Source organism: Lonchura striata, chromosome 27 (assembly GCF_050655825.1).
Source record: "Lonchura striata isolate lonStrDom1 chromosome 27, ASM5065582v1, whole genome shotgun sequence".
Taxonomy (NCBI): domain Eukaryota; kingdom Metazoa; phylum Chordata; class Aves; order Passeriformes; family Estrildidae; genus Lonchura; species Lonchura striata.
In genome coordinates this window covers 3,535,249-3,555,505 of record NC_140729.1, presented here as the reverse complement: position 1 = coordinate 3,555,505, position 20,257 = coordinate 3,535,249, and the positions used below count along the sequence as shown (strand labels likewise).

General features: G+C 40.0%; 1 protein-coding gene across 5 annotated transcripts; it reads right to left on the bottom strand.

Moving 5' to 3' along the window:
* Positions 1-63: 63 nt before the first annotated feature.
* Positions 64-20,053, bottom strand: NBR1 (NBR1 autophagy cargo receptor). 5 transcript variants are annotated; one of them, XM_021532831.4, is made up of 21 exons: positions 19,880-20,050; positions 17,225-17,287; positions 15,897-15,915; positions 15,496-15,518; positions 14,457-14,654; positions 13,894-13,968; positions 12,477-12,694; positions 11,158-11,322; positions 9,815-10,021; positions 9,018-9,177; positions 8,238-8,525; positions 7,657-7,809; positions 7,122-7,197; positions 6,693-6,803; positions 5,721-5,912; positions 5,465-5,599; positions 4,507-4,864; positions 4,093-4,190; positions 3,489-3,558; positions 2,676-2,781; positions 64-2,290 (listed from the first exon to the last, which is right to left on the bottom strand). In XM_021532831.4, the coding sequence occupies exons 1-21, from the start codon at positions 20,027-20,029 to the stop codon at positions 2,117-2,119; spliced, it is 3,039 nt and encodes a 1,012-aa protein (XP_021388506.4). In that variant the 5' UTR covers positions 20,030-20,050; the 3' UTR covers positions 64-2,116. The 5 variants fall into 5 exon arrangements, with proteins under 5 accessions (XP_021388506.4, XP_021388507.4, XP_021388508.3 ...); XM_021532832.4 differs by having other exon boundaries at positions 64-2,287; XM_021532833.4 differs by lacking the exon at positions 19,880-20,050 and adding an exon at positions 17,430-17,453.
* Between the last annotated feature and the right edge of the window lie 204 nt (positions 20,054-20,257).

Genomic DNA, 20,257 nt, shown 5'->3' with positions numbered 1-20,257 from the left:
GCTCGGCTACGAACCCCACCCCAACGCCTGTGCTCGCCCGAAATGAGACACAGAGGTCACATCTGCTCTGTAGAATATATTATAAATTATATCATGCATCCATTAGCAAAATATACAAAGCCAACAGAAATATAGCTATCTTAAGCCTGAGCATACAGCATCTAAACTCTAGGAAAAAGGAGCCTAAAGAGAACAGCATCTCACACCTGCCACTTCAATCTGCAGTGAAGTGCTCCTCTTCAAATGCTTTAGTTTTGTACTTTATAGAACACATGAACATCCCAAATACAAAGGTACACATGGCAAACGTGGGTCCTGCTGGGCCTGACAGACCCCAGCAAATATAAAACCACACTGTGCTTCAAAGTCTCATCAGCTTCTGCATTTCACCCCTGTCTGTCCTCCTCCTTGCTCTACAGCTGGCATTAGTAAAAAGATACTCAAAACAACACACCGAAGGTGGAAAGTTACAGAAGGATCTTTAACTGGTCCACAGCACATAGTTGTACTGGTGTACAGAGAGATGGGAAACACTGCAAAATACTTCTACTGTATTTCAAAATAAACATTTAAGAGTATATCTTCCACAATCTATAAAAATAGGTTTAAAACAGAAGTGGTATGATACATTTGTTTTCTTCAACTATTTCAATGGCATTTTATCTCTATGGGTACTAAAGTCTTTTTAAAAATTATTGATAACCTTGTCAGCACAATACTGACACTGTGACAAAACGGAATACTAGTTTGAAGCAGGAGCAATATAAAATACTTCAGAATCAATGGTCTCTTACTGCAGCAAGGAAAAAATGTTTACTCAAAAGTAAGAACATAGCCAACACTGTCACCTGCTGAGGGACTGAACTCTGAGGAGTTATCTGGATACCCCACTGCACAGCAGTGGCTGGTGCTCATTTATGTCATTCTTCAGAATCAAATCTCTCAGCATATTTAGAAGGAAATTCTTAGATTTCCAAATTAAATCTGGGTATCTAAAAATCTTATAAGAAAATGAATTCTACAGATGTGGCTATGGAAACACAGGACCAGCTAAAACCATCAGAGGAGACTGTACATTTGAAAGTGCTTAAGTTAATGCATTTTTCAAACTCTAATGTAAAGTTATGTGATCCCTGCTTCACCCATTCTTTCCATTCCTAAACATTTCCAAAATTTGTACTCCAGTTCAGGTCTGGGTTCCTACACATTCTTGCATTTTTTTAATGTGGTATTAACAGAGTAAAATGTTTGCACTATTGTGAAAAAAGATAATGGTCAAATTTTTTATATTTTTACTAAGAGCCTGTAAAGATTCCTAGAAAATGCTTTCCTACCCTGACACTCCATTTTTAACAAAATGTTTTATGTAGGTTATACTTCTACTATTAGGGATCTGGTGTGCATTATCATTAGAGGTTCAATTGCTGGTGGTAATTCTCCTGCTTCATTCTGCTACAAGAAGCAACAACTTTACTGGAATTCATCAGTTGAACTGCAGTTACACTTTTAGACTTTTCAAAAGTCATTTGATGATTCAAGATGGCTTTCTTTTATGAGCAACTTCTTTTTCTTAGAATAATTTTTAAGATTTAAATTTGTCACTTTACTATCAAACATTGGAAAACCAGTTACTAAATCCTCAGAAGAAACAACCTCCTAGTTGCAGGCATCTCTTGTAAATTAAGCAGGACTACATTTTAGAGCAGCATTTTACACCAGTTTCTATTCCAAAGCTAATTAAGCCGACAAATTTCCAGCTGCCTAAAATAAAAAGTATATACACAATAAAATGGGAAGTTCTCATCTGGGTACAACATTTAATTCTACATGATTACCTGGTAAAAGGATTTGATCTGAAATCAGAGATTTGAAGACTACTCATTTAACTAAGAGGTCCAAATCATAACTGAAATTCTGGTATCCATTTCAAGAGATGCCACAAGGATTGTTTGACATTTCCATGAGGGTAAAAAGAAAAAGAAGTCAAATGCTCAAAGAAAAGCTGAAGCTTTAAGTCAAACCTCCAAACAGAGCAGCTGAGGAGCAGCCTGCTACTCTCGCTATCTTTAATCAGAGTTTACTCAATGAAGAATATTCCTCTCTCCACCAGGCAGCTTTAGCACCTACTGCACCAGTCTCTGTTACTGATCTGAAGCAATTCAGTCACCACTTCAATCATGTTATTGTTGTGTTTCTTCAGCAGCTGCAGGTTTAACTGCCTGTCACAGAATCCCATCTCACACAGACTGGACAGCAGAGAGGCAGTCTGCTCTTCTGGAGCTGCAGGCTGCTGAAAACAAAAGGGAGTAAGGTTAGTTTAAAAAGTTAATTTATTTTTTGCCATTTGAACTAGCAGCCCTGCATTATACTAGAATCAAACTGAGGCACAGAGGCTCTTCTGGCCCCATTTAAGCTATTTATAATCCCTTTCACTGCTCACTTATGAAAGTGAGCTATTACTCTTACATAATGCTACAAGAGGCATGCTTTCATCCCTAGGGCAAGGATTTCCCAGTCTGCTGAGAGAAGCAAACCTCAAAGAGACACCATCAAACTTAACATTTTACTCTTACATTAACTCCAATATAGAATATTGATACACTTAAAAAACATACACCTGTAAATTGAAGGTTATCATTCTATGGTACTCACACAGCACACAGAAAGACATTCACCTGTTCAATAATGGGTGGTCCAGCAAATAATGCTTTGTAGGCAGAAGCAGCAACTGACAAAGCTCCTTTCACAAGTTCTCCTGCAATGCTGCTGCCTTGAGGGTACCTGTGAGGAGACCAGGTGCTGCTTTAGGGTCAGTAAAGCCAAGGGTTTGTATCAGTGAAAGGCAAATTGCTGCCTGTTGAGGCAAAGACTGTTGGAGACAGCAGCCCGTGATCCAAAGGAATCAGCAGTGTTTGGGAAGTGAGCTGTGCAAGAAGCTCACTCCTTTTTCTTGACACCTTTTATTAAATTGTGGGTGTATGCTTTCCATGAAGGGACCTTTTGTAAAGAGTTCAGTGCTCTCATCTAGAAGAGAACACACCTACATAAAAGCTGTGCACTGACACATCTATTCAGGGTAGGCTAACTTCTATTTGTTTTCTATGAATACTTAAATTACTTCATATTCTACTCAACATTTTGACTTACCTCTCCAATCTCAGTATTTTAAGACTACTTTATAGCTAGCTTGTAAAATCATCATCCTAAGAATGCTGAGATTTTCTAGAAAAAAAAACCCACAGAATTTTAGAAGCATTCAACTCAAGCTCTTCATTAACTTTGGCTTGCCAATTCTGCATCCTTTTGATTTGTGCCCAAATAGAAACCAAGATCTTGTGAAAACATAGCATGTTTGCTTTAAGAAGGGAGGCCTCTCTTAAATTAGTGACTATATGAAATCTGTAGGCCAGAGCTTTTTCCTAGGTGTCTAATTAAGCTGTTCTCAGTCTAAAATAGTGTTTGTGAAGTCAGAGCTTCACCTTCATTACCTTGGGTATTCTGTGAACTTAGTGAGAAATGCAGAAGATCCTGGCCCATGAGTATCTTCACCACTGGGTTCTGGAAGAGGAAGACAAAATGTCAACATGTCCAGTTAATGACAATTAAGCTGGAGAAATGCCACACATACATAAACAGAAAAAAGTGTGTCTCAGTACAACAGTAATACTCTAAGTTTAGTTATGCAGACCAGGTATCCAGGATTCTCACTGCAGTGAAAGCAGTCAGAAGATTTTCAGAACCATATGACTGATTCATCAGTGGTGTTTAACACAAGAGGAAATTCTGTCTCAGTGACTGTAACAGCAGCTTAAATACATCAATTCCAGAGCAAGGGAATTTTCCAGATGCCTGTAAGTACTTTTGAGTATCCTCTTACCATTTCTCATAATAGATGCTCTTAACTGATCTACAAAGTCAATTATTTCTTTATTTGCAACATCCACATAGCAAAAGTTCAACACCTAGAGAAAAACTAAAATCTTTACTTGATAGATTTCTGCTCTCCTCAAAAGAAAGGAGACATCAAATTCAATACTAGGCATAAGGAATAGGTGATAGCAATAGTCTGCACCATTTAAATACTGTCAATACCTTCTCTTTGTATGTGATCATGAGAAGCAGAAGAGATACGCTCTGAAGCTGGTGTGTTTGATTCTTGGAAGATAGAATTCTGAAGAGATGAAAGATTCCTGAGAACATAAGGCAAAAACATCACTACTTTTATTCTACATGTACACACATAAATAAGTCACGATAACAGAAAAAATAAAAAACTTCACATGCTCCCATCTCTCCCTCTCTTGCACTCACCTAAATCAGTGAGTTAAAAATATAGAACCTAAAATACAGAGCCTAAATCCAGTTCTATAAAATTGCAGGATTTAAGAACATTTAACTCAGTATATGATAAAATTTTTGTTACAATTCCTACTTGCAAAGCACTAGACCTTGCAGACTCCACAGCAATACCGGCATCACCATTTTGTTCTTGTCCCCAAGTCATACCTTTGTGCCTGGGGTAAGCTGTCCACATCTGCTGGGGTTAATGGTACTGCAGCCATTTGGGAAGTTGTCACTGTATCACTGACCCTCTGGATCTGTGGCTGGCTTCCCCCTTCTGCGTTCTCTGCTAGTGTTTCAGGTTCTCCTGTCTTTTCCAAACCAGGCTGAGAAAGAGCTGAACTATACATGGAGTCACCCAATGGCCGACTGGTGTCAAAGCACTCAGGGAGAATAATGATGTATTCCTCTGAGGAAGCAGAGGAGCACTGACTCTGAACATCATCCTTATCATCTTCCTCTTCATCACAATTGCTAATACCACTACGGGGGCTTGTGCTCTCATTAGACAGTAGAAGGTCCCCTAGTAGGAAAAAAAGTGAGGTATTACCATTGTCCATTTTGTATGGACAACAGCAGAGACACAATTCTCCTAGCTGTAAGAGACAAGTATTTAGAAACAACTGTAAATCTTAGCTGCTGCATTAATGGTGTCATTTTCCCTGTTGTGGGGAGGGTGTAGTGTGAAAGTGTAATAGATCTTAATGTTAAGCCTTTGCAAATATACTGCTGGTATTAATGCTCATAGTAAAAACTGAAGTAAGAGCTACACATAGGATTTAAACTGTAGTTTTCAGCTCCTAAGTGACACACATTAGAAACATGGTCAGAAACACTGCAAGCTCCATGTAGAAAATATGTAGGCACCATGTATAACTTATGAGCACTTATCTGAATACCCAAGGGGAACCCTTTGGTCTCAATTTCATTTATTTAAAAAGCAGCTGTTAAACTAGCTGCTTGTTAAAGTACTGACACCGATTTTCTGATGTAATGATTCTCACAACTGGGACAACCTAACAATTCTCCTCATCTAATGAAGATCAATTTTCCTAGAACAGTGTCAGGTCTTACACATGATTTTTTTACAGCTTTATCTTACATTCAAGCCCATTTTACTTACCACATGAATTTTCTGTCACTGGTTCTAACTGATGAATCTTTGCTTCCTTTTTGGAAGTGGAATTACTATTTATCATAGGGGATTCTTCAGTTATTGTACTGCAGCTGAAGGTGTCTTGCAGTGTTTGTAAAGAATCTAACAAAACCAATCAGGAAAAACAATTAAATGGTATCAACCACCTGAGCTGAGCAATTTGTGTCTCATGTCTGACTACAAACAAGTCAAACCAGAGAAGGCAGCTAATGACAGTGCTTACTCTGGAGGATTTTGGGGTTTTTTTGTGGAGGCTTGTGGTCAGGTGCAGCATCCAGGGTCAGAGATCGAATTACTGTTTCACAGACAAACTGAGTTCCACTCATGTCTTCTTCCCCTTCCTCCTGGTTCAATGCATGCTCAGCTTTGACTTTCACCACAGAAGAGTCCCCAGAAAGGCAGGCTTCTGCCATTCCTTGGAAAGGGAAACATTACAGATTTTACCATCACAACAAAGAAATATAATTGTAAGAATTTTTTAGACCAGCCTCAGCTAATATTGATTCTGTGTGTTAGTTCTTTCTAAAAATTGAATTCAGTTCAAGTTGAGCACAAAAATTATTGAGAAGTATGGGGAGCACACCTGGAGTGTTTGGAGTATAACCTAGTCTATAAAGGGCAGATGGTTAATTCTCCCAACAATTCTAGTGGTCAGAAAAATCAAAAGAAGCATTTGAAAGGACTTTATAAAAGGGCATGCAGTAATAGGACAGCAGGGAATGACTTTAACATGGAGGAGGGTATATTTAGATTAGATATTAGGCAGAAATTCTTCCTTTTGAGGGTGGGGAGGCCCTAGCAGAGTTTGCCCAGTGAAGCTGTGGCTGCCCCATCCCTGGAAGTGTCCTAGGCCAGGCTGGACGAGGCTTGGAACAGCCTGGGATAGGGGAAGCTGTCCCTGCTCATGGCAAAGGGTGGGACTGAATAATCTTTAAAGTCCCTTCCAAACCAAACCATCCTGTGATTCTATGATTTTTATTTCCAATCTATATATATCTATATATATTATGCTCCAACCTCTATAATCACTAACTAGTGCGAGACTCCAGGTTGACGATCCAAACAACCTTTTTTTTTTTCTTCCAAAGAAGGGGAAGACAGTAGTTAGAATTCCTTTTAGACATCAGGTTTGCTGACTACAGAGAAGTGACAATATCCTCCCTTCACCCCCCAGCTCCTCAGGACTGCTGCTTACCAGGCACTAGTTTAAATCCACTCCCCTCGTTCTCCTCCTCTATCTGATCTAAGCCAGGTTTCTCCAGCAAGGGGCTGTCACGTGGCAAAGGGGACATGCATGGAGTCATGTCTGGAAAACACAGGGAGCAAAGATAATTGGCACTAAAGGAGAAGGAGCCTCCACGAGGTAACATTTTTAAGTTATTCTTTTTAAGGGACATTCTTTCAAGACTGAATAAACTTAAATTATTTAAAAAGATGATCTGGTGGAATAAACAACTAGCCTTGCATTACTCTGCCACTGGCTGTGCAAAGAAAATGACAGCATTCCTCAGCATCTGGAAATGTTATGTTCTTGGGGATATGACGGTGAAAAGAAGCCAAGACTGAAAGACACAAAGGATAGCTGTCTGTGCTCGAGGGAGCACACAGAACACAGGAGCCTTACCAACAGGAGTATTGTGGGGCACTCGCTCCAATTCCTGCACAATATTAATATCCAACAGCTCAAAGGACAGCAAATCCTACAGGAAAAAACAGACACAGTTTACATGAGCAAACTCTGAAACTGAATCATATCTGTACTTGGCAGCACAGATCCCACTGATGTACAAATATCACTTTGCTCCTCAACACAATCTCAGGGGGCAGCTTTCCCACAACATATTTACATCATTGAATATGGTGCACAAATTAGGCAGCAAGGGACAAAGCTAGGAACTCCCTTGTGAGGGCCAGAGAAAGACTCAATGCTGATTCTTGTTTGAGAGCCTTAAACTGTCCTACACATACCTTCCACATAATGACAGTGCCTAATACCAGTTTGAGAAAACAGCTCTGCTATGTAAAACGCAATATACTCTTTCTGAAAATAGAGTGGCCATTTTTAGAGCTCAAAAGCTTTATTCTTACAGATGTCTACCTACCTAGACATCAAACACAAGGTGGTTTGTTTTATATTTACCTGAATTTTAGCACTTTACCTGTGCAGTGAGGAGATCAACAGATGGGATATAAAATTCTCTCTCACTTGGCAGATTTTTGATCTTTAAAGGAACAGTTGGCAGAGATATTTCAGTCTGCTCTGCAATTTCACCTATCAGCTGAGCACCTGTTTCTGTCTCTGAGGAAGCATCCTACAAAAAAAACAAAACAAAAAAAACCAAAACAAAACAAAAAAAAAACCTTAGCCACAGTAAAGAAAACATCACATGAACTCTAAAGGCTACATTTTGTGTAAGCACACAAGTAATTTGAAAGACCTTTAAATCAACTCATTACAAAGCCAAAAGGACAAACAAAAAGAAATGCTGCAGTGGTTCAGTTCAAAGTAGACAAACAGCTGCAACAGACTAGTGTCATGCCTGTCAAAAAGAACAACTACTTTAGAACTTATAAATGCAATATATGTTGTATTTCTTTCCTATTAAAAACAAAATTTAAAAGCAAACAGCTAAAAGAATCCCCTTGAAGAGTCAGTTTGGAATACTATGCCAAATAATACACAGTGCTCCTTCTCCCTAGGCAATTCTGAGCTGCCCCAAATACCAGATGAGTGACTTGCCTGTTTGGTTCTGGCAGCATTACTCTTCTGACAGGAGTCAGAATCCTTCCAATCATTTTCTACATAGTCAGCAGCTGGAGAGGGATCCACAACAATACTGCACCAGATCCTTGGCCCAAACTGTTCCCCTCGGTGTGACAGTCTCCAGTGAGAAGTGTAAGTTCCTTCTATGTTGGGAGCTACAAACTCAACTGAAACAGTTCCTACTTGTCCAGCTGGAAGGGATGGCACTATCACATCTTTCTTCTCAGCAGATGCCAAGGTCAGATTACCCCACATAAGCTTCAACTGAAATATACAACAGAAAAAGCCAAAAGTTAACTTCTCAAGCTTCTCTGCAAAGTGTGGGCAGTTCCTCTGCTGAAAGGTCTTGTAGGTACCAGGCATGGAGAAGACAGGCTGCAAGTACACATCCTCACAGCAGTCACTATGAACACAAAGATACCCCCATCTTTCAACACAAAGGCAGCCACTCTCAGAACAAAGGGTTTTGGAGGTCAGAAAAGCAACAGAGCAGTTGTAAACAGGGTCAAACTGTACCATTGTAGCATGATGGACATACTATTAATGGGAAACACATTCAGTGATGTTCCTCTGAATCCCTTCCTTCCTCTAGTCTACACTTGTAAAGAGTAGCTACAATTTATTGCCCCAGAATTCCCAGCTGTGAATCAAGAGGCCAAACCAAATCTTAAACAGGTCCTAAAAGAGAACTCACCTAACAAATATTATCTCCCAGAATGATTTTAGTGTGTAGAAGGAAGAATAAAGGCAAGATACCTTTGTGTCTGAACTCCATTCCACATTGCCAGTATTTTTCATTCGCCAATGTTTAATAAACTTTGTTCCTGGTTTCAAGTGAGTACCATCAGGCAAATTCTCATCCACAAATACTGCACTTAGTGTTGGGACAATTGCTTGGAAGGGTTGATTAGGACTCCTGGGATTGGAGAGAGGAAACAAAAAAAAAAAATACACCAAAACTGACGTTCAGCTGCTGATTGATGTTAATTTGGCTTTTAAATGCCCTAAATGGAAGGGATTAATTAAATAAACAAACTATACAAGTTTTACACTGCACATTCATAAACTCAAAGGGAGTGGGAAATGCAGAGCAGTTGCCTGCAAAGGCTGCTGTCTAATGAACCTCAGCTTAAGAGCACATAAAAAACCTAGCACTGAACATAAATATACAGAATGTACTTGACTTTATGCAGACACAATAAAACAGGAAGATACAGACTTTTTTAAAACTGGCAGTAAATGTTAATTTACACTCTGTGAGCATGCATGTGTATGCATAATCCTAGGCACTCCCTCCTAAACCTACATAAATCACTACATTTCTGGTAATAACCATCAGTCACCTTTTTTTTTTTTCCTTTCTCCTACTCTCCTCTTAATTAAAAACACTCTATCTTGCAAATGGCATCTGGACAAAATTCTCACCCAGTCAAATGACAAATCACATTTCAAATGAGCAATTCCATAACTTTCCTCCTGTTACTTTAACTTGGTCTCATAACAAAAAGTCAGACAGCAGAACTATCAGATGCTCAGTTAAGAACAAGCCTTACAGGAAGGTGTTAGGCTGAACACTCTCAGATTTCAGAGTAGGTGAGCCATTTGTTTCCAATACATGGATAGAGTTCCACAAATGAATTTTCCTGTGCAATTTTAGCTGCTTTTTGAGCTCTCGGACCTCTGCTTTTCGCTGTTTCTTTTCTGCTCGCAATCTTTGCTTTTCTGCCTTCAGAAATCTTTTGTCCATCTGTTTCTGGAGCCTGTAAAACAATTAACACACCTTATTACATTGAACTGATCAGAATTTATCTTTAGCCAACACAGTCTTAGTCTCAAGGGAACCCTTCAGGAAATGTCCCATGCTTCTAGGCTGGATACCAAATTGTTTTAAAAGAACATCTTCACAGTTGCTTGTGGAACCATTTTGAATGGTCTCTGAAAGAACAAAAAAAGACATACACAGAATGCTCAAAGAAAAAGCAAGCTCTCAAAGTTTGCTACACATCTATGACACAAAAGTCTGTCTCTGTTATTAAAAACACTAAGATTCATGACTTTATAAGTATGCAGCTATTTCTAGCTACTCACAACAAAGTCTGAGTACTGTGAGAACCCCGGGTTTGGTTTGGGGTCTTGAGTGGTGGTAAAGTTTCTCCTCTAACTCGTGCTCCCAAAGAAAAACTCCACAGTCTCTTGTTGTTCAGTCTCAAGACAATTTATTGCTAGTTATCTAACAGATTATGTTCTCAGGCTGTGGCTGAGGCACACACACTCCTGACACCCTGACTGTCCGGTGTCTTCTTCTCTCTCCCCGCCCAGGGCTGCTGCTATCTTTTATAAGATATATTACGTATAACATGTTTATAATTAGTCCTCAATACTTACTACCTATATTATTAAGTGCTTTTCTACTCTAAACTAATCTGTGAATGCTAACATCACTAAGAACATGGAGGAAGAAGAAGGAGGGAGGATAGGTTCAGCCTACTTTCTTGTATCTTAGAACTTCTGACTCTTATGTATAAAGTAAAATCCCCCCTGTATATGTGTTAAAACTCCCCTGTACACTACTAAAAAAATTTCCCCTCTACTTCGTAATTATTTTTACTATACTATCTAACTCTTTGTAACTGCTTGTTCCACCTTCAAAGTTGGTAATTCATTCCATAGTTCAAACTCAAAATTACAGCTGTTTCTAGCTGCCTGCCAGGGTCTAGAATGCCTCTAACCAAGACCTAGAACCTCTAAAAATGTCTGAGAGACATTTTGAGTTCCTACAGAGTACCATTTCCATTTCTCGTTATCTCGAAAATAAAAGCTGAACCTCACTCCAAGACAGGTGTTTCCACCTGCAATCAGGCCAATCCTGCCAGCATTGCCAGGTGCCAGCATTTACCTGACTTGCTCCAGAGTGGCAGGCAGGCGTGGGGTGAGCTCTGCCAGGCTGTAACTGTCAGCGCTGCAGGGGATGGGTCTGCGCAGCTTTAACAAGACGTGGTTTGGGTCATGTGCATACGTTCCTGCCTCACACTCTTCACAGATATTGTAGGCTGGACAAAGGCTGCAAAGCAGAAAAGATAGAAGGTCATCAAGAGGCAAAGAATTTCTGCAGACAAAAAACTTTTTATCATGCTACCATTGTAAGCAGTTCCCAAGTGACAGCAGCTGGATGTCTCACAGATCAGTATTTGGAGCAATGTGGAATACCTACATGATTATCGCTCTTCTTGGCAAACCTGCAACACAGTTCCCACTTATTTGAACACAATCAGAAAAAAAATTGATGCTTCCTTTAGCACAAGTGACTAAAATTTTTACTACAAAGGGCAGAACATTTTATCAAAATCCAGTGCCAGAAACAGCACCATACTTATGAAAATACAGAGGCAAAGTCAACAAGCATTCAGGAATGCAAAGCAGATTGCTCCTCCAGGAACAGGGCTGATAAAAACCAGACTGTCACCTCCTGCCAGCAAGGAAAAAAAAAATCCAAATAAAAACTCTTGATTTCATTTCATCCACTGCTTCTGCCTAGTCCCAAAATGCTGATCTTTACAGCAGTTGCCTCATTCAAATAAAACACCTCACTTAAGACATTCATCAAAATCTATTTCATATTATTAGACAGACAACAGTGCAATCATTAAGAAAAATATGACCTGCCTTAGAACTACTAGTCTGTAATAGATGTTTAGTTCTGAGTCAGTGAGACTAAGTCTTGCTTTTTTGTTTAGCTAATCAAACAAAACCTTCTCCATTACAATTACTGCATGTCCAAAATAGATAACATAGAGAGTCTTTGAGGACACAGCTATAAAGTTCTCCGAACTGTGTTCATTGAGAATACAGCATTATAAAGTTCTATCACTTTAAAAATCACCTTTTCTCAAAACAGCATTAATCTTGCTTTTCTTCATATAAAGTCTAATAACCACAGAAGAGAACATCAGCTGTCCACATAGCAGACATTCTGAAATGTCCAGCAGGCTGCAGATTAGGAACCTAGAAGCACCTAACCCTAAGACAGTTTCTCACTCACAGGCTGTGCCTGGCAGGCTCCCCTAGTCCTAGCTCCCAGCATACTCTACCTGTACTGAAATGTCCAGCAGGCTGCAGATTAGGAACCTAGAAGCACCTAAGCCCAAGACAGCTTCTCAGTCAGTGCCAGGCTGTGCTTGGCAGGTTCCCCACATACCCAGCTCCCAGCACACCTACCTGCACTGGTAGCGCACCCCGACAATGCGAGCCTGGCAGCTGCAGCAGGAGATGAGCCAGTCGCACTGGCTGCTGCTGCCGCTCCCCGACGGGCTCTCGGCAGGCGCTGCTGCAAAGGAGCTCTCACAAACATCTGCAGGCTGACTGCAGTGAACGAGCTTCTCATACAGCTTCTGCTCCAGCCTCTCAACAGTCTCCTTAACCACTTGCTCCCTGAACTGGAAAGAAATTAAAGCAGTCATGAATGAGATCCAGCTATTAAGTTTGAAATGCTGAGTTACACTGTCACAAGTCTCCCAATCTGTCAGTAGCCATAGACTACTTCAGAATCATTTCCCCTACCCTCAGCACACTCTTCATAATATTATAATATATAATACATATAACATACATAATATATTATATTAGTATAATATTATCATATTATATCACATAATATCATAGTATTGTCATAATATTACAATATTTTCATATATATTATATACAACATATATAATATATAAAATATATAAGCAAATACTGCATTCCTCTGAAAGGACTTTTATTTTAGAAAATACCAACCCAGAGCTTTTAAGAAGGCAAGTTAAAAATCACATATTTGTGTTTACAATATTGTTTTTCTTCCACAAGCCTATATGAAGGGAAAGAAACTCATCTCCAAAACAATTACCACACCTCCCAAACCCCTCTGGACTCTCTGCCACTAAGTTCTGATTTGCCCATCAGTGATGTCTTAAACATAACCATGAACTTCTCCTATTTTTAATTTGTATAAATAGGTGGCAAAGGAAAGGAGATTCTAGAGGAAAAAAAAGATAAAATGCACATAGTTTCAAGAATTTGCTAGCTCATTAATTCATTGCAGTGATATCAAACTGCTTTTCAGTGATGCTTATGAGCTGTTCAAAACAAATTAACACCCATATCTTAACTGTAGCTTATTGTCAATGGCTTCCTGGAAGTATTTTCTCAAACTGACCAGCCAAGAAAAGTAAAGTCATCAAATGCTCTGCATTCAATCACAGGACCATAAAGTATTGCCCTGGTGAAACTGGGCAGTCAAGAGCAACACTGTTCATGCTCTCCCACAATGAGTGGTCTGGAATTCCTATGGCTGGCTGGAGTGCCACAAGGATTCTGTTATGGGAGCTACTTAAAACTACATGCAAATTAAATCAAATACATAAACATTCCACTTTTCACAAGTGGTATGGATCAAGTTAATGGTTTTGGGGTTTTTAAGGTATCCCTTTCACTGCAGACAGTTAAATGTCTAATCCTCATCAAGATCCTGGTCACAAGTGCTGATCGCAAGAGTGTTCAGATGTGCAGTCAGGCATCACAAAGATCTCTTCCAACAACAATACAACTTTTTATGTATTTAAGTATATCAAAACTTGCAAGCCCATACACTTACTGTTTCCAAGTAGCTAGTAAACCATTCTGGAGGATTTTCATTTGTGCTTTCTGTTCCGGTCTGTTTTGACTTTTGCTGGGAAAAAAAAATGCAAAGTTGTAAAAAAACCCTCAACACAGCAAGTTAACTGCTGAAATAGCTTTTAAGTGTCTTCATAGAAAAATATTTAAAGTTTTTCAGAAAACAGTGGAGAAGCAACACAAAGCCACTGGCATTTTCCTGAAACATTTCTGCTTCGTTAGCATTTGTGTGTAATTACACACCAAAGAAGTCAAGTCAGCCAGAAGTTACCAGATGGCAATGACTACTTCAGGAGAAGAATTGCTCTGTTTATCAAAATACTTAAGAATGGTCAACATGCAAGCACTGGTATTTCTAAAGACAGCATCAAATTATCCTCTTGAAGACATTAAAACTACTTGGTGAGCTTCAACAGGTGCAGGTAGCTGAAAACAGAGACCAGCTTCTGAGCTCAGTTTTTATATATGGCTGAAGAGGACAATCAGTGTACAAAGTGAATTACATTTATTAATTCTTTATTTTAATGCAGCTCAGCTTCTTACCTGAATGGTCAGCTCCTGGTTATTTTTTAATTCTTCCTCTAATCCCTGAGCTATCGTGGAATACTGCAAAAGTGGTTTCTTCTCATCTTTAAGAAGCACCAGCTTTTCTGTCATATTTTTTTCATGTAGTTGCAAAGCATGAGAAGGGTTCTTTTCATAGACATTCATTTGAAGCTGATTTCCTTGTTTAACTGCAATCTAAATAGTACATACACACACCATGTTTTTCACTTATAATCAGCATACACAATCTGTAAAAATACAGTATTACACTACATTGGAGAGCTTGGCAAAAGAGTGGGGAAAGTCTAACAGACACAAAAAGAAAAACTGAGAGAGATGCCAAGGTAGAGTCAGCTGATACTCTACTTCTGAAAGATTATTAATATACTTATTACAAAAGTTTATTAAAAGCCAGAGGATAGTCATGCAAATATCCTACTGGAATTTTTCAGCCCACAATAAAGTGTTCACAGGAGACAGCAAACAATAGATTCTGTCCAGGAATTCATTATTATTTTGAAATTATCAGATTTGAAATTCAAACCATGAGCAAAAAAGTTCTGAAAGACTTAATAATGTAAAACAGAAATGAAAAGAAATGCAATTCTTATTTTGTCCAACTGCTTATAAAGTAACTAAGCATTTGCTCTAATTAAAGTTTTAATAATATACTCTGGCAGCAGAGTCTATGTGGCAAGATTTTTGAAGGGTTTCACTAAAGCTCAATATTTCCAAATATGGGATTACTGTTGAAGGGTTTGAGAAAATCAGTCCTTAACCAACCCACTCCTGCTCAGGGTCCTGAATCCTAACTGCCAATATATATATTTAACTAACTTATAAAAACAAAGGATTCAACTAACTTATAAAAACAAAGGATAGAAGAAAAATGTAGTAAGACATTCAAGCTACTGTCCAAAGCTGGAAAACAGCAATTCTGATTTCCTGGGCCAGGTAATGCCATTTTTTTCTCAGCTACGCCAATTTGAATTGGAAAAGGATGAGTATATTGAAGAAAGTCAAAAAGCACATTTACCTTCAGAGCTTCTTCATATTCCTCTAAAGAAAAATAGAAAGAAATGTGAATGGCCCCTATCTCACACAACAGATGTAAGTTTATCACACAGTATCGAGAAACCCTCACATGAAAAGGGGCCTCCCCCACCTCCTGTAAATTTTCTTAAATTACTGCAAGAAATTGTATATACAGGAACAAGCACATAATTTCACAGCTAAGAGCCACAACACACCACTAATTTAGTCACTTCTAATTTTTCCTGTGGATGAAGAATTCTTTCCTTTGGGAAGAATTTGATGCCAAATCATATATAAAATACAAAAATCAAAAAGCAAGCATTCTCAACTGCATCTTCAAAAAACACAAGCAACAGTTGGGGTCTCTTATCTTGATTTCACCTCAATAAAGCAGCAGCTCACCTTTGCTGTTCACAGAGACCTGCAAAGAGAAGTAACAGTGAGCATGAGCCACAGACACATTTTTGCAATTCTCTTAAAATCAACACACATCAGAATAAACATACTTTCATTCACAGTTTTTAAAACAGCAGTCCTGTAGACACTTGTTGTTCCACGTTTAATCATTACCCAAAGCTGTGGTGCTCTGAAGCAGCCCATGTTTGTTACTGGATTGGCACAGGAGGCAGTTCTGGCACTGCTGCTCTCCTCAGAAAGTCACTGCCTGTACCCCTGGGCTCACTGCACAAGTCCAGAGCTTGACCCCAGTTGCTTTAAATGCCCAGTTAAGCGTTTCAAAAGACCAATTAAGTGTTCCATAAAGCCATTCTTCTATAGAAAATCAATTATCAATTCTGTACATAGAAGTCACTGACACAAGGAGCTATTTAATTCCCCACAGCATTGCAGGATTCTGAACAATGTTTGCTCAGTGCTTCAGAAGAAAAGCTTTCAGAGATACATCTATATATTTATATATTATACAGGCTAGAAAATAAGGGGAAAATCCTTCTCTGGAAGGTTGTTAAAAGCCTCTTGATATTTTCCCTTAGGGAAAAAAGAAGTAAGGACAAGAGCCCCCATCTCATTTAGTAGAGCTATAATCCAAGCAGTGGAACATTGTATTTGCAAAAGGTCATTCTGTGTGAGAGTTACATTCCCCTCTGAATCTCTAGATAAACAAAAATAATATGAGAGGGTGAGACTGTGCCAAGCAGGAAGTTACTCAACAAGGACAACTAGAAGTAACCAATTTGTTTTCTGAGTCAGTAATCTGCTTGGAGATTACAGCAATTGCATAAAGCAAGCAGAGGATTTGAGTACACCAGATCACTGAAGCAAACATATGCTAATGACAGGGGACCTACATTTTCCAGCGGCAGGTGTCTAGAGTGAAGAGACAGGGCTTTACCACAGCTGGAAACACAAATAGTTACAACTACCTTATCAAAAATTTAAAAATAAAAAAAAAGTTTAAAAATAAAAAAGTTCCTCAATGGAAACATTCCTCCCTCAGAGCACAGAGAACCACGGCGTGTTTCAATAGGGTGGGAAAAAGAAAGGCAGTAGTTTCTAAAAAAAGTATTTTGAAATACGTATGCTGCATTAAGAGTAAAATCACAAGACTATCAGCTATTTTCTTATTAAAGGGCAAACATTCCCCCACCCCAATCTGCATAAAAGATTCTCCTAAAGGACCCACTACAAATCATCATGAGGCAGAAAATCATTTCTGCCACCAGCAATTTTTTGGTTGACTTATTGGGAGGGTGGGGTGGCAGGTATTTTACCTCATCATTATCTTCATCAATGTATTTGATCTGAATGTTGTCCAGGTCAAATGAAACTTTAACCTGTAATGAAAAAAAAAAAAAAAAAAAAAAACACAAAACCATAGTGATGCAGGACCTCTGTTAACGATTCTTAATTAGGAGTAACATAAAAACCCTTCTATCCCTCCTTTCAGTTTCTCAGTTGAAGCAAACACTGTTTTACCAAATCCATTCCTCTGGAGCTGAACTCTTCCCAGTGCCTTCCCTCCAAGCTTTACTGACTTTCTCTAATGAAAAGAATAAACACATTTTTTTCCTCTTGCACCTCAGCCAGTTAATGTTTTCTCCAAAATAAATAATAATAACCTTCCCATTCAAAGAGGACAAGCTCAGGGTTAACAAACTCAGTCGTGGTAAACACTGCAAAATATGAAGACAAAGGCAAACAATCCCTAAACTCTACCTTTTACATTAAAAGGCACCTGGGTGACAGCTCACAAAGGTGATGAGCCTTTTCTCAGCCTATCAAAATTCAGAGAATAAAGCTGAGCAGTTCTATTGCATTTTACATTAACAAGGCAGAATGGGCAGCACCAAATGAACCATGAAATGAAAGCAGTTGTTTCCATATGCTGAGTCTTTGAGGCTCCTGTATGTTTTTGTACCAGGTTCCTACCAAAGCTGTATTTTTCTGCCTTGGTTTGAAAAGTCAGGTGTCTGCTAAGGAGGGCAGGAAGCTCCCTTGAAATGGAAAATGTAAACCCCCTCCTTCTGAATTATGATAATTTTTAAATTACTGGGCTCTCAGGCAAAGATATGGAAATAGAAATAACAGTTCATTTTTCTACCAAGTTCCTACCAAAGCTGTATTTTTCCCAACAGAAACTCTCTGAAGCTACTGACACATGTCCTGCTAGGCCAGACCCAACAGAACAGCAGCCTCAGCCAAGAGTGGCTGCCGGGGAGCCACACGTGGACACAGGGCACCCATGGACACATTCTGCAATGAACGTGCTCCAGGCAGGCTCCTCCAGCAACACATCCCAAATTTTGTGAGTGCAGTGACAGAACCCACTTGTTTTGTCAGGAAGAAGCTGTGGTCAGTACTTACACAGTCTGATACCACAGATTGTTCCCTTAAACTCAGAGCAGAATAACAGCATACCTTATTCCTTATAAACATCAAATACATTGAATAAAATATCAAAATATAACAAAGACACCAGTTTAACTGATATTCCCTTGGAACAGTAATTCACAGAACAGAGAAACCCTTGGCTCTACCTCAGGGAAATACTGTAATAGAACACCACACCTTGAACAAACACACCCTGGCTCTCAGAATACTTAAGATTAAGGGCAGCACAGTGCTTACACAGTAATCTGCTTCCAGCTTTGATGCAAGCAGGATTCTGACCAGCTCAGACATTCCTGCAGGCCTACTTGCACTAAGTATTTAAACACTGAACCAGTGCCTCTTTCAGAGGACTGAAATGCAGCAAGTGAAGATGATGCAGTTCAAACTTTGAACTTTGAGCAATTCATAAAACAAAACCCTCCTGCATGGTTACTGAAATATACTGGCCAGAAAAAGAGCTGAGAGACAGAAAATAAGACAGCAACAAGATATTCTCAGATGCAACTTTGAAAAAACAGAACAGTTGCGTGGAAGAGGTTTTACAGTGACTTCTGTGAGCCAGAGAGAAGTTTGATAAGAGAATGCATGTTTACCCCTGAAAGAATTTCCTACCAAGGTCATTGACATAAAAACCAAGAAAGAAAGAAGGATAAATAAGAGAAACCTGCAACTGCCTATTCCAATCAGCACTTTGTTTGTCTTTCATGACCAATGAGTAAAGTGCAAACTTATGAGCTCTGTAAGAATGGATAAAAAGCATGCAGGCTATAATGAAAACAGTTTGAAGCCTTCTGAAAATAGAGTTGTTTCGTATTGTCTCCATCTCAACTAGAACACAATTACTACAGAATTAATAAATAAAAATAACAATAATAATGTTAGTTTCATCATAGCTAAGGAAATGCTTACAACACAATTTCACCCTAAGCCAATCAGGAATTGTAAGTAAAGAGCCCTGAAAACAAGCACGCAAACGAACTCTTAACGATACCAAGTGCAGACACGCAGACCTTCAGAAGGAGCTGCGCAGGCCCGCACGGCCCGCCCAGACCCTGCTCTACCCAAACGAGCACACACAAAGCCCCGGGAACCAAGGGACCACACAAAAATCTATTCGTGACCACAAAGAGCACAGACGAATCTTCACAAAAGCAACAGACGGGGGTTATCACCGCAGGTACTTCAAGAACAGGAAATAATAGGAACAGAATGGATTTATGGAGGGATAAAGAGCCAAACCAAGCGCCCATACCTGCAGAAAAGGGCAAAGAACACAGCTGAGACCAGCTGCTCGCACAGAAAAAATGGCCCTTGAGAATCTTTTTCCAAACCAGGCAATGTAAGCACACAGCAAGAGTAACCCATACCACTAAAGGAAAATGAAAACTCAAGAGCGCAGCCGTATAACCCAGCAGTTCTAATAGCCTGTGGAATGGAGGACTCTGGGCCCTCAGAGCCTCGCTGCCCGGGCCGGGCTGGGCCGGCTCCCCGCGGCGGACACCCCGCCTCGCCTCCCGCAGCTGACCCGCACTCACCATGGCCTCCACATCGGCCCAGGCGGTGCGCGCCGGGTCGGGCAGGAGGAAGGTGCGGGTGTCGCCGCGGCGGGTGACGCGCAGGGCGAGCCGCGGCTCCATGGCGCGCTCCCGCGGAGCCGCCGCCAGCCCGGCCGACAGCCACAACATGGCGGCCCGGGGGCGGGCCGCCCCGCCCCCTCCGCGCGCCGCTATTGGCGGAACTGCCAGTCACTCATTCAAAACTCACCTCTGATTGGTCAGAGGGTGGAGCCAAGCGGGTCGTGGAACCACAACAATAACAGAGCCGGGCACGCGCGCGCGCACCGCGGCCACGCACGTCCGGCGACTGCACCGCGGCGGCGGCGGCCAATCAGCTGCCAACCAGAGCCAATCAGA

What these genes read in the sequence shown, in the direction of transcription:
- NBR1 (XM_021532831.4), bottom strand. Translation starts at nt 20,029, where the DNA reads ATGTTGTGGCTGTCGGCCGGGCTGGCGGCGGCTCCGCGGGAGCGCGCC. An exon ending in GTTCAGCCTAACACCTTCCT is followed by an intron (nt 9,178 to 9,814) that starts GTAAGGCTTGTT and finishes CTCCAATCCCAG; the next exon opens with GAGTCCTAATCAACCCTTCC. An exon ending in AGTGACAGAAAATTCATGTG is followed by an intron (nt 4,865 to 5,464) that starts GTAAGTAAAATG and finishes TTTTCCTACTAG; the next exon opens with GGGACCTTCTACTGTCTAAT.